This window comes from Theropithecus gelada, chromosome 10, assembly GCF_003255815.1.
Source record: "Theropithecus gelada isolate Dixy chromosome 10, Tgel_1.0, whole genome shotgun sequence".
Classification (NCBI taxonomy): domain Eukaryota; kingdom Metazoa; phylum Chordata; class Mammalia; order Primates; family Cercopithecidae; genus Theropithecus; species Theropithecus gelada.
The window spans coordinates 84,373,028-84,389,808 of record NC_037678.1 but is presented as its reverse complement, the minus strand read 5'-3'; the positions used below and the strand labels follow the sequence as shown (position 1 = coordinate 84,389,808).

At 37.8% G+C, this 16,781-nt stretch overlaps 1 protein-coding gene and 1 pseudogene across 2 annotated transcripts in view; one reads left to right on the top strand and one right to left on the bottom strand.

Annotated features, from left to right (window-relative positions):
• The window catches only part of SPTLC3 (serine palmitoyltransferase long chain base subunit 3), a 174,841-nt gene that overhangs the window by 98,487 nt on the left and 59,573 nt on the right, over nucleotides 1-16,781 (bottom strand). For both annotated transcript variants that reach the window (XM_025400520.1, XM_025400521.1), the window contains one exon: nucleotides 1,930-2,084. In XM_025400520.1, coding sequence (XP_025256305.1) covers nucleotides 1,930-2,084 — 155 coding nt within the window. The remainder of the gene's footprint in view (nucleotides 1-1,929; nucleotides 2,085-16,781) is intronic.
• On the top strand, nucleotides 9-828 carry LOC112633139 (annotated as a pseudogene).

The window sequence follows — 16,781 nt, the reverse complement described above, 5'->3', positions numbered from 1 at the left end:
ACATGTAAATGAGCACACAATCCTTTCCCCAGGGTTATGCATGATTCAAAAAATCCCTGATGGAAGGTTTGGGTTCCTATGAAGAAAAAGAGAATGAGGTGACCAAGGAGATGGCAGCTCAGATCCGTGAGGTGGAATAGAACTGGCAAGAGGTGGTTCAGTCTGTCCTAGAGGTTGGTTTCCCTCAGAGGATCCAGATCCCCTCAGCCAGTGCCAGATCCAGAAGAGGGTTCTTCAGTCCCTGGAAGCTGGAAAAGGATGAACAGCCAAGTAGCTTCCAGCTCACAGCAGCCCTCCAACTTGGACCTGCTACAGCTCCAGGACTTGACTGGATGGAGACAGGACAATCTCCGATATTCATTGGTCATCAGGATATACCAGGAGTTGGTAACATCCACTTAGGTGCCACACCTCCCTGGATGATCCAAGATGAAGGATACATCTCTGGGAACCAACAAACAGGACCGTCCTATAAAGAATTTATTAAAGAAAAGGAAAAAGTTGAAGAAACTTTCCCCAAGCTGAGTTGGGGCCAACTTTGATCACAGCTCCAGGACCAGTGCAAACTGACTGCCCTCTTTGAACTGCGTCTGGAATAATGGATACTGCTGGCAGTTCAAGCATCAACTCAGAACTGAAGCTGCAGCAGTGAACAAGCAGTCACATTAAAAAAAAAAAAAAAAAAAAAAAAAGCTAATCATTCCCAGATGCTCTACCAACTACCATGAGGCTAAAAGCAAAATCAGCAAAATCCTACCCGCTATTATTCTTTCTACCAAGTTCATTATCGTTGTCTTTCTTAGGAAACAGATATACCCATTCATTTGATTTAATAAGTCTTATTTTTCAAATGTAAAAAAAAAAAAAAATTATCCTAGTGCTGGAGAGGCCTTAGGTCTGGCCCAAATGATATGTTTTCTTTCTTATTAACTTGCACTGTTGTCACCATAAAGAAAAAAAAAAAAGAAAACCTTGTCATTTGAAGCAATTTGGATAGAACTGGAGGCCTTTATATTAAATGAAATAAGCAAGGCACAGAAGTCAAATATCACATTTTTAAAATCTATAACACGGGAGCTAAAAAGGCATATCCCATGAAGGGAGAGTAGATTGGTTGTTACTGGAGGCTAGAAAAGGTAGGGAGGAGGGGGAGAAGTTGACTAACAGGTACAAAGATACGGTTTGATAGAAGAAATAAAACTCAGATCAGTAGGGTGACTGTGGTTTATAAAATAATGTATGGTCTATTTTAAAATAGCTATAAGAAAATAATTTAAATGATTCTGTCATAAAAAAACAAATATTTAAGATGATGGATGCCCCAAGTACACTGATTTGATCTTTACAGTTTATATGAATGTATTAAATTATTATATGTACTCCAAAATAATGTACATCTATTATGCATCAAAAAAGTTGTTACCAAAAAATGGTTTTCCCTAAGAGAAAGGTAAACCCATGATGAAGTTGGGCAGAGCATTGGAGAAAGACATCTTGAGCCATGGATTGTTACTTAGCCCTGATTTTCCTTGGGCACTTATTTCCATGACACTTATGCTCTGGTTTAAATTCCAGCAAGAGCCTTCTAACGGAACGAGAACCATGGTCATCACTGTCTCATTCAGCTAGAAGTAGGAGAGTAGAATTTGTCAATAAAGCTGAAAGGGGTCTTCCTGACTGGCTTGGTGTGTTCTGCACCTTCTGACACAGGTCTTAGGTTAATTACAATCCAAAAAGTCACTGTGGCAGCTGCTTAATTACTTTACTGTGCTTTCTTCCCCTGGCATCAGGAGGGCTTGCAAAGGCATAAATGATACAAAACCAACGGCTTCCATGCCTTGTTTTTTTCAGATTTGTCATCTAGTGCCCATGCTAGGATTTCCTTGAAAGGATTTTCTTTTCCCGAAGCCCCCCAAGTGGCGCGCTCACCTAAATGTCCAGTTATAGTCATCCGACACCCTCTCCATCACGTCAAACAGAGGCCCTGGGGCACTGCAGATGGGCCGGTTCCAGTTGTCTCTGATTCGCATGTAAAGGTTTCGTGTATAAAAATTTTCAAAGTCTTGATACAGTGGTACAAAATCCTGTTAGAACAAAGGTAGAAGGTTATCTTTGGTTCTTTGCTTTCTGGATTTCACTTACAATTGAGGAAGGGAAGAAGATCTGGAAGAGCTATGGAAATAACACATCTACAGATACATTTTGAGCAAAGGTCAGCAGGTGAGGGAAGTAAATCCGTGAGGCCAAAGAGTATGCCTTTTAGTGGGGGAATGGAAACATGTGATGAATAGGGGTAACAAAGATGTCAGTGCAATACAAGCACGAGAGCAAGTGGTCACAACAAATCCCAGCAGTTTCTCTAAGGGTAACACAGGTGTCTATGTCCAAAGCAGTTTCGTTGGGAAAAAATGGTTGAGATGATCATGTGTTTTCAACTTTTTTGAACATGAATATATCCACTCACTGTGTTTTTAGAAGTGGGGATGAACTTGAACTGTTGGACCTGCTGGCAAAACTGCTGTTGGGGGGTGGCTGGCTGTTACATGGCCCAGGGCTTGGAAACTGATCAGTGGAGCTCGTGGAGGCAGCAGGCCTCTCTCACAGCTGAGGTAACAACACTGAGTTGCTGTATAAAGTGTAATCCATGACTAAAGAGCTCTGCAATCTAGCTGAGGCTTAAAGCAAGACATGTCTAATGTTATCATTTGACTCTTAATAGTTCCTCTTCCAGTTTGGAAAAAAAAGTACAGCTCATTGCCGGCCCTCATTTAATTTTACATAAACATGCTCTTTGAGGCTGAAGCAAATCTGACTGATTTTCAATGTGAAAATAAAATATAAAAACTGTTCTTGGAGTTAGTTCTAAATGGAACTAACATCAGAATCATCTGCGTCAGAATAATCTATTTAGGAAAAATCAGATTCATCAAATGAATTGTTGGCCAATAACTGTTCAAGAATGATGCTAACATCACACATAGGAATGCTACGTTTTCTAGGATTTGACATTTTCTGTGAGCTAGAGATAAATTATGTAAGTGGAATTACCATTACTAAAAAAAGAATGCTATAAATAGAATGATGTCTTTTGTTTTCAAAGTTGATATACTGGAGCTATGCGAAAATAATACAAGTGAGATATTAATAGTTCATGGCAAAGTTTTCTTAGGGTAAATGCTGCAGACTCAAGATTTTCCCGTGAGTATTCTTGGAGCAAACAGGAAGAAAGTTAATCCAAGGCAGAAAATGCAACAAGATTCTCCTGCGAGTATTCTCAGAGCAAACAGGAAGAAAGTTAATCCAAGGCAGAAAATGCAATAACTGTGGTCTAAGCCAAGTACTTTGGACATTCATGGGATTAGAGTAGGAGGGAGAGTCCCACCTTGTTTGAGGAATCAGGGAAGCTTTATGTAGGAGAGTCCCTGGTGATGGACACCAAGGCAGAATGAGATTGTTATGGACAGGGATGCTTGGGGAGTTCTCAGGAGAGTGGGTTTGTGTGCTGGGAACGTGGAGTGCATTTGGGAAGAATTAATAAGAATAAAATATAACGCGTATGCTGTCACTCTTTGCTCAGAACTTACAATGGCTCCCACCTCACCCCTGATTTGATGTCCTGACTCATATGGCTTTAGGTTACCTCTCTGACCCCATCCCCTAATGACTCCCTACAGAGTGGGTGAGGCTGCAATGTCAGCTGGGCACAGACAGTGGGAACTTGAGCACCCGAAGCATTTGCAGGAAGAGCTCATCATTTATCCTGCAGGTAATGAGGAGTCACTGAATAATTGGGAGTGAGCGTTCTCATTCTTCCTCCTATGCTCTTAGAGCACTTGGCTCTCCTTTCCATTATTAAATGGAGCTGATTTCCTGAAGGAACAAGGAAACCATGAGGAGTGCCTTTGTGGATGACCTTCTTATGCTACTGCTTTGCCCACTCATTCTCTGCACTGGTTCATTACAGAAGATAATATAGAGAATAGGCAGGTTTTGATGGCAGATGGCTACACTCAAGCCACAGACTGTTCCATCACTTCATCCTTTGGTCCTTGGTGACAATAGCATCATTTATTGGGGAAAAACTATAATTTTTTCTGTAGGAAAGAATGTTCATAAGCATATACTCTCTGAATTTGAAGGATGGTTGGGCAATTCTACATTTGAAAGTCTCACCTTGAATGCTTTTTCTTTAAGTAGCTGTGATGTAGGTTTTGTTAAAATTTAAAGCTCCAAGTTTCTGATAATCAATTATACTCTTTATATGTCTTTCTCACAGGGAAAGAGACATATTTCTGAGGCTACAAGATTATATAATTCTAGAAATCTCATTCTCAAACTATTTCTTCTTTGATTCAATACATTTTTTCAGACTGTTTACTGCTTTGTGAATTATTCTATATCCCCAAATGTTGTTTCTCTATTTATAATTTTAAAAGCCTTATTTGAAATGATAACCTGTAAACTCTTTCTATCATGAGAAAAGAGAGAAGTAGGTGTGTAAGTAATACTTCTGGACTATGAAGATAATTATAATTTTAGGTTTTATGAGAAATCTTACCCAAAATAAAGTAGCAGTTGGATTTGGAGAGAAGGAGACAAGAACCAAAATATTCTGTCTATAAAATTAAAATTAATTTCAGATTTGGAACCACAAGATGCACAGGGCACCAGGGCTAGAGGCGCCACTACAATCACAGAGCAGGGGTCCCCAACCCCTGGGCTGCAGACAGGTACCAGTCTGTGGCCTGTTAACCGCACAGCAGGAGGTGAGCAGCGGGTGAGTGAGAATTACCACCTGAGCTCTGAGCTCCACCTCCTGTCAAATCAGCAGTGGCATGAGACTCTCCTAGGAGTGCAAACCCTATTGTGAACTACGCATTCAAGGGGTCTAGGTTATGTGATCCTTATGAGAATCTAATGCCTAATGATCTGAGGTGGAACAGTTTCATCCTGAAACTATACCCCTTCACCCCACCTGGCTTTTTGTGGAAAACATTGTCTTCCTCAAAACCAGTTCCTGGTGCCAAAAAGATTGGGGACTGCTGTTTTAGAGCTTAAACACCCACTCGACCCATGAGGAGAATCAGGCCCAGAAAGGTGCGTGACTTGAACTCTGGTCAGCCTTGGACCTCACCCACTCCCCTAGACAGAGACTTCAGAGTAATTTCGGTCATACCTAGCTTCCCTCCAAAACACCACTGATGACAAAAACCCTGACCCATGATATGGGAAACTAGGGCCAGTAGGTTGCCAGACTATATATAGTAGCAGTGTCCTTTAGTCATAGGGAACTTGGCGTTGGCTTGAAAAAACAGCCCATGGCTTCCCAGCCCATGCCACGTGTGGATGCATTGTCATGGCCACCTAAGAGAAGGTCAGAAAATACTTCATCCTGTCTAACCTCTCTGCCTCCTGACTCAGGGATTCAGAATTTGTACCTATGTAGAAATGGGCAGCTGTCTCTTCACTGAGATACATGCTTTGAGGGCAAGACACAGGGATTCTAATATATTCTGTGGGGTCAGAAAAGGCTTCCTTCTAGGGAATAATCTTCATGCTCAATAGAAATTTTATAAATTAAGTACTTGCAACTCCCCTGCAAAAAGGAAGTGCTAGTTTTTTTTTTTTAAGTATTCAGAGTTATTTCTTTGTGCATGACATAAACATTAACCCAGATCCGATATACAAGGTCAGTAACGTACATGTTTCTGAGAGGGCCAATTGAGTTCAGAGACCTACTTAGAATTAAAGATCTGATAGGTGAATGAACTGACTTGCTTTTGGGCGTGGCCCTCTTCTTCTCCCCACCTGCGAGGTTTCCTGTCTGGGTGTATTTCCACTCCACCCCATTCCTTTAAACAGCCAGGAGCTTTCTTCAGGAGCAGCCAACACCTTCCAAAGGTCAATGTCCTCTAGTCTCAGAGAAGCTTCCCACAGCATTTTAACTAAACCAGAAAATGAAGCCTGACTTGATATTTCAAAAACAAAAGCATTGCAATAGGATGTATCTTTATTTATCTGTAGACTTAATTTGTCGTTTGCCTTACCATCTTTATTTTGCTTTCTGAACAAATGGCTAGATGTGATAGAAAATACCAGGCCATAAGGACACAATCATTTTGGAGAATGGAGTGTAGTAAGAGGTGAGTTAAATCTAAAAAGACCCACAAAATAGTATTATGTCTTCTGCAATGTCATAATCTTTATTTTTCAACCTTTATATTTGTACTATAATTTATAATTTTCCAAGTGCTATAGATATTTCTATCAAATTTTTATAGATAAGTTGATGGAAAGTCAGAAAACTTGATTGGACAAAATAGAAATTATTAATATTTCCAGTTCCCAAACCATGCTCTTTCCAATAAACCCTGCTACAAGGCTTTATGCTTGTACGAAAGTGAAAAGAGTATATCCATAGCTCATTGTTAAAACTATTATCAAATTTGGAAGCATATCTCTTGTAGGGTGAGAAAGAATCTTTATCAAACACAAAGTTATTCATTTGTATCTATATTGACACTTCAGTTCTCACTGAACACTGTATTTTATATAATTGTCCTTTTGAGAGCCAGCTGTTTCTAAGGCAGAACTTGGGACAATAACAAAATACGCTTGTATTTTCCTTTTTATTGGTAAAGGTAACTGTATTTACAGTAGTTCTTCGAAGTATAAGAACCTAACATAAAGATGGCTAAATTTAATTTTTATTCTTAAAGAATTAGAGATATTGACTAAAGATGGCAGACTCAGTACTTGTATGAATCCTACCACTCTTCTAAAAGTTCCATGTAAATAACAATAAAAAATAGATACTTAAGAAACAAAATAAAGTTATAAATGCCTAGAAAGAGCATCAAGAGTGTCATCAATGCATCAGAAATGCAGAAGAATCACAAAGACAGACATAAGTAAGATTTGATCACTGGGGATATTAAACCACAGGAAACCATGGGTCCAAATATTTGCAGAGAAGACTGGCATGGATGTAAGCTAATAAAGGCAGCTTCAAGTTGAGAGTGCAGAACTATAACAAGCTGACATTCAAGGTGAGGGTACATCCCTTCATCTTCTTCCTATTGGGCTAATAAATAAGAAGCGAAAATATTCGCCACAGGACAAAGCTCTGTGGTGGGCAACAAGAAGTAGAGGGAAAAGCAATGCCCCATTGTAGAGAAATGGAGAGCCCACATAACAAGAAGACAATCTATTGGCCCTGGAAACTCATCCTGTTCCACTTCTACAGTCACTCAAATAGGTGAACATGAAAAAAAAAAAAAATATGTAGAAGTGACATTTTTATATAAACGTAGGAGAACATCATGCCCATTTAAAGGATAAACAGTTCAAAAAATAATGACCATAACAAAATGGCAAATTAATAAGCTAGAATATTATATTGATGATTTTTTTCATAAGACAGTGAAAAGAACAAAGAAAAGAAAATATAAAGGGAAAGTCAAGAGATATATATAGGGCAGATTCAGAAGAACAAATATCTCTCTAATAGACATGGCAAGATTGAAAGAAGGAAATTAAGGAGGAAAGGAAGAGAAGGAGGAGGGAAAGAAAGCAAAGTATAAGAAGGAAGAGAAGGGAGAAATTTCTAGAGATGAGGAAAGATTTGAATTTTAAGATATAAAGAGTTCATTAGGTACTTATTAAAGCAAATAAAGTTTCACACTTCATAAAAGAGAATAAGAATCAGATTGCTTAAAACTTGAACTTAAAATTCTGTACTCTTCCAAGTCAGCAATCAAATAAAAACAAATACACATATTTTTCAGTATATGCAAGGAGTCATAAGGTTAACACCCACAGGCATTTTCTGTAATAATTGAGAGTGTACTACCTAATTTTGAAATATACTACAAAGCTACAGTAATCAAAACAGCATGGTACTGACATAGAAACAGACACTTAGGCCAATGGAACAGAATAGAGATACCAGGAATAAATTCACGCATTTACAGTAATGGATCTTTGACAAAGGCACCAAAAACACACACTGGGGAGAGTCCTTTCAATACATGGTGTTGGAAAAATTGGATATACATATGCAGAATAATGAAATTGGATTCTTTTCTCATACTATATACAAAAATGCACTCAAAATGGATTAAATACTTAAATGTAAGACCTGAAACTGTAACACTATTAGAGAGAAACTTAGGGAAAAATCTTGACATTGATCTGGGCAGTGAAGTTTTTGCTATGATCTCAAAACACAGGCAACAAAAACAAAACAAAACAAAACAAAACAAAACAAAAAACCAAAAAATGGAATTGCATCAAACTAAAAAGCTTCTGCACAACAAAGGAAATCATAAACAGAGTGAAGAGGCAACCTACAGAATGGGAGAAAATATTTGCAAACCATACGTCTGGTAAGGTGTTATTACCCAGAATATATAAGGAATCCAAACAATTCAGTAGCAAAACAAACAAACAAACAAAAACTTGATTAAAAAATGGACAAGAGACCCAAACAGATATTTCTCAAAAAAGACATACAAATGACCAATAGGCATATATAAAAAAAAGGTCAGCATCACAAATCATCAGGGAAATAACCACAATGAGAAATCACCTCATATCTGTGAGAATGGATGTTATTAAAAAGACAACAGATAACAAGTGTTGGCAAGGATGTGGAGAAAAGAGAACTCTTGTTCACTGATGGTGGGAAGGTAAATTGATGAAGCCATTATGAAAAACAATATGGAGGTTCCAAAAAAATTTAAAAATAGAACTACCATATGATCTAGCAATCTCACTTCTTGGTGTATATCCAAAGTAAATGACATCACTATCTCCAAGCGATATTTGCACTCCTGTGTTTATTGCAGCATTACTCACAATAGACAAGATATGTAAACAACCCAAGTGTCCATCATAGATGAATGGATAAAGAAATATGGTATATATACACAATGGAATACTATTCAGGCTTAAAAGAGAAGGACAGTTGCAACAATATGGATGCACCTGGAGGAGTTTATACTAAGGGAAATAAGAAAGACAAATACCATATGCTCTCACTTATGTGTGAAATCTAAAAACATTGAAATCATAGGAGCAGAGAGTAGAATGGTGGTTGCCAGGCCTGGGGGCATGGTGAAAATAGGGTGGGGGGGATACTGGTCAAAGGGTACAAAGTTTCAATTATGTAGCATGAATAAGTTCTGGAGACCTAATGTACAGCATGGTGACTATAGTTAATAATATATTGTATACTTGAAATTATTAGGAAAGTAGATCCTAAATGTTCTCACCAAAAAAAGGAAGGAAGAAAAAAGCTAACTGTGTGAAATGATGGATACGTTATTAGCTTGATAGTTATAATTATTTCAAAATGTATATGTATATCAAAGCACCATATTGTACACTGAATATTTAAAATTTTAAAAAAGCTTGAATTTTTTTAAAAAAGAAGTAAAAAATGCATATATGTTAAAAGAAAAACAACTGTACTAAGTATAAAAGGAGAAATATTTAAAATAAAAAATAAAAATAAAAGAAGATATGAATGTAAAACATAAATATGGCAGGAATCAGTTTAAACATGTAATTACAGTATTATAATAGGTTGAACCATATGGAATTGCCAATGTTTGACTATTTTTAACGTATCAAAACAGTAATTTCATATGGTTTAAATAAGTGTTAATAGAATATATTATTAAAATACAACTTTTTTGTATTTCAATCTATTTGTTGCTTATAAGAGACATACATTTTCTGGAAATGCTGAAGATAAAAGAGAGATGGCTATTGAAGAGAAAAAAGGTACATAAATATTAATAGAAGGTAAACTAGAATATAAGGTAAAAATCATAATAAAAGGAAAACATCCACCAAGAACTATTAGAGCCAAGGACTTTTATGTTTCTGATAGCTGCACAGAAATACTTTAGGAAAAAAAAAAAACCCTACCAAATTTACAATCACAGTGAAAGGCATTAACATACATTTATTTTTAAAAAATTCAGTAGAGAAAAAAGTGAGTTTAGAGGAGTTAAATATGACAATTAATAAGTTTATTATAATAATAAATCTCAAAGATATTATATGTACAGTTTTTCATGTCACCCATGAAAAATTCCAAAAATTCCAATGCAACTATCTGAGAAACTGTGAAGGAGGGAATTTATTAAAGTGATAGCATTTGAGGTTAGAATATAAAAATAACAATTGCTTTGCTATATGTTATCAATAGCTAACTGGGAGATGGTATGGGAAAAAGATAATATTCAAATTATGTCATGATTAAAAAATTGTGCTCAATAAGAGAAAATGGTAAGACTTTTATAAAGAAAATTATAAAATGTTACTGAAGAACATAAGAAATACATAAAGAAATGAAGAGACAGATTTCTGAACAGGAAGACTGCTATGAAGACATCAAATTTTCCAAAGATAACCTGTAGATTTAATGAAAATGGCCAGTTTTTTCCAAATTCTATACCTCACAAGCTAATTCTAAAGTATATACAGAAAGAAAATCTTAAAGAATTATCTAAAAACTTGTAGAGGTACCCAAATAATAGAAAAATAAGTCAACATTTCATATAAGTGAGTTATAAATGAACTATTTAATCGTGCTCTGTGGCTCACGCCTGGTCTGTACTCCCAGCACTTTTGAGAGACTGAGGCAGGCGGATCTCTTGAGGTCAGGAGTTTGAGACTAGCCTGACCAAGATGGTGAAACCTCCTCTGTACTAAAATAGAAAAATTAGTCGGCACATATACACCATGGAATACTATGCAGCCATAAAAAAGGATGAGTTTGTGATCCTTTGTACGGACATGGATGCAGCTGGAAACCATCATTCTTAGCAAACTGTCACAAGAACAGAAAACCAAACGCCGCATGTTCTCACTCATAGGTGGGAACTGAACAATGAGATCACTTGGACTCAGGAAGGGGAACATCACACACTGGGGCCTATCATGGGGAGGGGGGAGGGGGGAGGGATTGCATTGGGAGTTATACCTGATGTAAATGACGAGTTGATGGGTGCAGCACACCAACATGGCACAAGTATACATATGTAACAAACCTGCACGTTATGCACATGTACCCTACAACTTAAAGTATAATAATAATAAATTAATTAAAAAAAAAAAAAAAGAAAAAATAGTCATGCGCAGTTGTGAATGCTTGTAATTGCAGCTACTTGGGGGATTGAGGCAGGAGAATCATTTCAACCCAGGAGCCAAGATCGCGCCCCTGCACTCCAGCCTGGGCGACAGAGCAAGACTCCGTCTAAAAAAAAAAAAGAAAAAAGATAACTATTTAATTAATGATATTGGGGAAATTATTAGAAATATCTTTTAAAAAATTGGGCAGGTGTGGTGGCTCACGCCTGTAATCCCAACTACTCGGACGGCTGAGGCTGGAGAATCGCTTGAACCCAGAAGGCAGAGGTTGCAGTGAGCCAAGATCGTGCCATTGCACTCCAGCCTGGGCAAAAGAGCAAGACTCCATCCAAAAAGAAAAAAAAAAAAAAGAAAGAAAAGAAAAGAACTATTTAATTAATGATATTGGGGAAATTATTAGAAATATCTTTTAAAAAATTGGTCAGGTGCAGTGGCTCATGCCTGTAATCCCAGCATTTTGGGAGGCCGAGGGGGGCGGATCACTTGAGGCCAGGAGTTCAAAACCAGCCAGGTCAACATGGAGAAACCCCATCTCTACTAAACATACAAAAATTAAGTGAGTGTGGTGATGGGTGCCTGTAATCCCAGCTACTCTGGTGACTGAGGCACTAGAATCATTTGAACCTGGGAGGCGAAAGTTTGTAGTGAGCTGACACCACGCCACTGTCCTCCAGCCTGGGAGACAGTGACACTCTGTGTCAAAAAAAAAAAAAAAAAAAAAATTAAAAATAGTCCTTTACCTCACACAGCACATAGAAATAAACTAGATGGATGAATAGATTTATGCACTAAATGTTTAAAATAAACAGCCCAAATCACAAAAGTTCTGAATGAAACTATAGGAAAATTTTATGAACATGACTAACCCCTCCCCAAAGAGAGAGAAAAGAAAACTAACATCAAAACGAATAACAACAATGAAAACATAAATATTTCCTATATATGACTGAAACATGTATGTGCGGCTAAATAGAAGGCAAATAAATTTAAGAGCCAAGAAACAGAATTGGAGAAATATTTAAAATATATTTAATGGAAAAATTATTGATATAAGAGCACATAGAAAGAGTTCCTCTAAATCAATTTTCAAAAAGTTTAATACAATTATGAGCAAAAGATAGGAACAGCCAGTCTGAGAAGAGTTAAGTGTAAATAACTAAAAAATATATTTAAAGAAGTGCAGTCATGATATTAATCAGGAAAATGCAAATTAAGACAAAAATAAATAATGTTCACCCATCAGATTAGCAAAACAATTTTTAAATGTTGATAATAATCAACCTACCAAGTGCTGGCAAGGAAGCATGCATTGTTGGATACTGTTCACTGGAGTTGGTCTAGGCAAGCATTTTTGAAAGGCAAATTGGCAGTATGTCTCAGAAGTTAAAATGTGCATGCCTTGGACTCAGAAAGCCACTTCTAGGAATTATCCTAGAATAAATGCACATACTGATCATGGACAAGTTATTTGTGAAAATAAAAATGGGAATAAGTATATTATGGTGTACCCATATATGGAGTAACATGGAATATTATGGAATATCATGCAGCTATTAAAAGGAATGAAGTAGTTCTGTATTGGCATATAAATATCTTCAGAGACAGAGTTAGGGGAAAAAAACAAGTCACACAACAAGATGTATGATGTAATCCCATAAAGGACAGAGTAAGTACACATGAACGTAAGTGTAGTTGAGTGCACAGAAGAGACAGGAAAAATGCGTGCACAGAGATAAAATAATGCTTGCTTTTGTGCATTATTTCCATAATAAAAAGGAAAAAGAAGAAAACATAAGTTTAAGAAGTGACTTTCCATTAGGGCTTGTCTTAACCCACTCATTCACAGACTGGCTTTGTGCAAGTGATGTGAGTGTGTAAATATATATGTTTCTACATTATGCAAATAAAAATATACATCTTATACATATCTATATCTATATCTCTACAAATAGATGTTGGTCTATCTTGAGTATTCACTGTGGGAGACTATGATCTGATTCTACCAGTGATTTTATTTAGCAAAATATTTCTTGGCCTTTGGTATTTTGGGGTTGCTTTCTTAGCCTATGGCACATGCTCTGCCAGATACAAGTGTGGACAACTTTCTCCCCTTCTTGCTTTTTAGCCAGAAGATATTTAGATCCAAGCCTGGTGGGGCAGATGGGGTATTGTGCTGGCCAGTGATTCTGGCTGCAGTTAAAGCTATTGGTTTCCCGGTGATCGCTGAGTCAAAGAGTGAGCGATGTGGGTACCCGAGGGAGGGTCATTCCAGGCAGAGGGCTATGTAAGTGGAAATTACCTGAGGCAGGCACATGTGGGTAGTGCCTGAGGAAGAGCAAGGAGGTCCTAGTGTCTGAAGCAGTGCTTGGGAGTGAAGAGGAAGAGAAGGGATGAAGTTAGAGACATAAGAGAGGCTATGTTCTGCAGAGCCTCTAGCAACTTGACTTGGAGGGAGACGGGAAGATATTAAAGGGTTCTCGCCAGACATGTGCTGTGACCTGACTTAGGATTTAAACATCACAATTAATGTTTAGTTGTGTAAACATTAATTTTACACAATTAATGTTTAAATTACACATTACACAATGCTTGTTAGTTGAGAAGAGACTATTGGGTTTAAGGGTAGAAGCAGGGTACATCTAAGGTAAGAGGAGATGGTGGTTTGAACAAAGCTTGTAGCAGCAGGGGTGGTAAGAAGTAGTGGGATAACAAATCCAGTGTATTTGGAACATAGAACTGACAGTACTGGCCTACAGAATTGACTTTGGGTGCAAAGGAAAGAGCTGAGTCAAAGATCTTTGACTTGGAGGTTTTGTCCAGAGCACCTGGACTGGTGGAGTTGTCATTTACTTACCCGGAGATTGTGAAAAGCACAGGTTTGGAGGGGAAACTCAACCCACAGTTTTGGATGTGTCAAGGCTGAATGACTGCTGATGACTGTTAGCTAGTGCACAGGTGGCCTCGATAGGAACCCAGACACCTGCCCCACAGTGACAGGTGGAAGGCCAAGTATATGAGCACAGTAGCAGGTAGGTGGTGGAGACAGCAGGTGGATGTGCTGACCTTTTTCTATTTTCTCAATGAAATAAGAAGTGTGAGACAAAGTAACAAATGTTGGAAGCTGCTTTTTCCTCATTTCTGCTTGCCTGCATAATTTCACAAGGCCCCTGACTCTGTGATGATGTGCAGCTTTCTAGAAAGATGCTTCGAAGACAAAACAAGATAGAGTGTATGGCCCCCCACATCTCTTCCCCGAGTCACTGTATTCCTCAAAAGATAAATTACTTCAGAATGTCTATTATTAAAAAGCCAAAACAATAACAGATGTTGGCAAGATTGTGGAGAAAGAAGGATGCTTATACACTGTTGGTGGGAATGTAAATTAGTACAACTTCTATGGAAAACAGTATGGAGATTTCTCAAAGAACTAAAAATAGAATTACCATTTGATCCAGCAATCCCACTATTGGGTATTTACTCAAAGGAAAAGGAATTATTATATCAGAAAGATATGTATTTATTGTAGCACTATTGACAACAGCAAAGATGTGAAATCAACCGAACAGTCCATCAACAGATGATTGGATAAAGAAAATGTGGTGTGTGTATACACACACACACACACACAATGGAATACTATTCAGCCATAAAAAAGAATGAAATCATGCTTTTTGCAGCAACAGGGATGCAATTGTAGGCCATTATCTTAAGTGAAACAATTCAGACACAGAAAGTCAAATACTACATGTTCTCACTTCTGAGTGGGAGCTAAATAATGTATACACATGGATGTAGAGAGTAAAATAAGAGACACCGGTGAGTTGGAAGGGTGGGAGGGTGGGAGGAGGTCAAGGAATCAGAAATTACTTAATGGATACAATGCACATTATTCAGGTGATGGTTATACAAAAAACCCATACTTCACCACTACACAATATATCTACATAACAAACCTGCACTCTCCCCCCTTAAATTCATACAAATAAAAAAATATAAATTTAAAAAATAAATTAAGTGGGACAATCCGCCAGAAAAATAAATACATAAATAAATAAATAATTAACTTTAGTTCTTGACTTTTCCTATACATAAGATAATGTCTGATGGGATTAGTGGTTATGCTTCTGTAAACTATAATCAGATATACTCTTGCACCCAAACTTAGATGCGATTTTGCGTATACTGAATCTTTACTACCTGTATATAAACTGTGAACTGAAATGCTGCATTGGAGCAGTCTGATAGAACCTCTCTAAAGGGCTACTCTGAGGCTCTAGGCTTCAGTCTATAGTCCTCAGGAAGACTGCTAAATAAAACTCACTTTAATTCTTTAAAACCTTACTTTTTTTTTCCTGTAGTTGATTGAAGCAAGATTATTAGTTGAAAGGAGGTACAAGAAGTGTTGCAGGTTTGAGGGGAAAGGGAAAAGTACAAAGTTGCCATTTAGAACAGTCAGTGATAGAGGTCCTAAGTAACAGTGTGATTGGCAGGCAGTACCAAGAGCTATGTTGAGGCTAGTGGCCCTGAATTTGAAGGGTGACCAGTCACCATGGGGGTGGGTATCAAGATGAGGCCGTTTCAAAGCCCATGGCATTTAAGATGGATAGAAGAAAGGAAAAGAGAACCTGAGAGAGAAAAGGAGAATGAAAAGATCTTAAAATCAAGGGATTGTAGGCTCCAGGGGTGGAGTTGGGGGCGGGGGTGGGGGTGGTAAAAGAGACATTGGAGGCAGTACTGGAGAGAAAAAGCTAGTAATGACGAATGTGTGGGGCAGAACAGCTCATTCCAATGTGCAGCCAAGGTTGTAAAGCATTGATCTGGTATTATCAGCTGTTGATCTGTAACAGTTAACTGCCAAAGTCTACCACAATAAAGTACAGATAGGCTGAGACCATCTTTCCTGTAAGGGATAGTAGGAGAGCTGTGCATGTGAAAGGGGATAGACACCTGGAGGTTTCAAGTGATGGCGCTGCCTGCATCTGAATGCAGGTGGTAGCCGAGTTTCAGATTGAGAATCTTTAGAATAGCAGTGCTTCTCAAACTTTAATGTGTGTCTGTATCACCTGAGGATCACGATAAACTAAAGATGCTGGACTGGGTCTGAGAGTTCTAGCAAGCTCTCAGGTGATACTAGCGACGTAACCGTGAAACAGTGAAAGAACTAACAACAAATTCCATTTTTGTTTAAGGAGCCTTTACCCATTCCTATGCATAGGCTAGGATAATTATAGAGCACTGAAATAAAACATAAAAACAGCGATCATGTAGTTTTTTGAAATTAACTCTGGGATTAAAGGGGAGATATGTAAACAACTATGTTTTGTTAAAGATTTATAGGAGGGTTGTGACCTGGCCAAGACCAAAAAGTTCTCAACCTCCACAGACCCTTGCTGGTGCCCAGACGTCTACGATCTTTGGTCACCTCTTGATCACAGCCCCTTTGTCTTCCCTCTGCCCTTAACATAGAGACTGAAATTTGTTTTGACGGTTGGTTCTTTGGGACATTAGTTTACCATCTTCTTGGTTTGCTGGGTCTTCGAAATAAGGTCACCTTCCTTGCTCCAACTCCATGTCTCAACTTATTGGCTGTCATGTGATGAGCAGAATGAATTTGGACT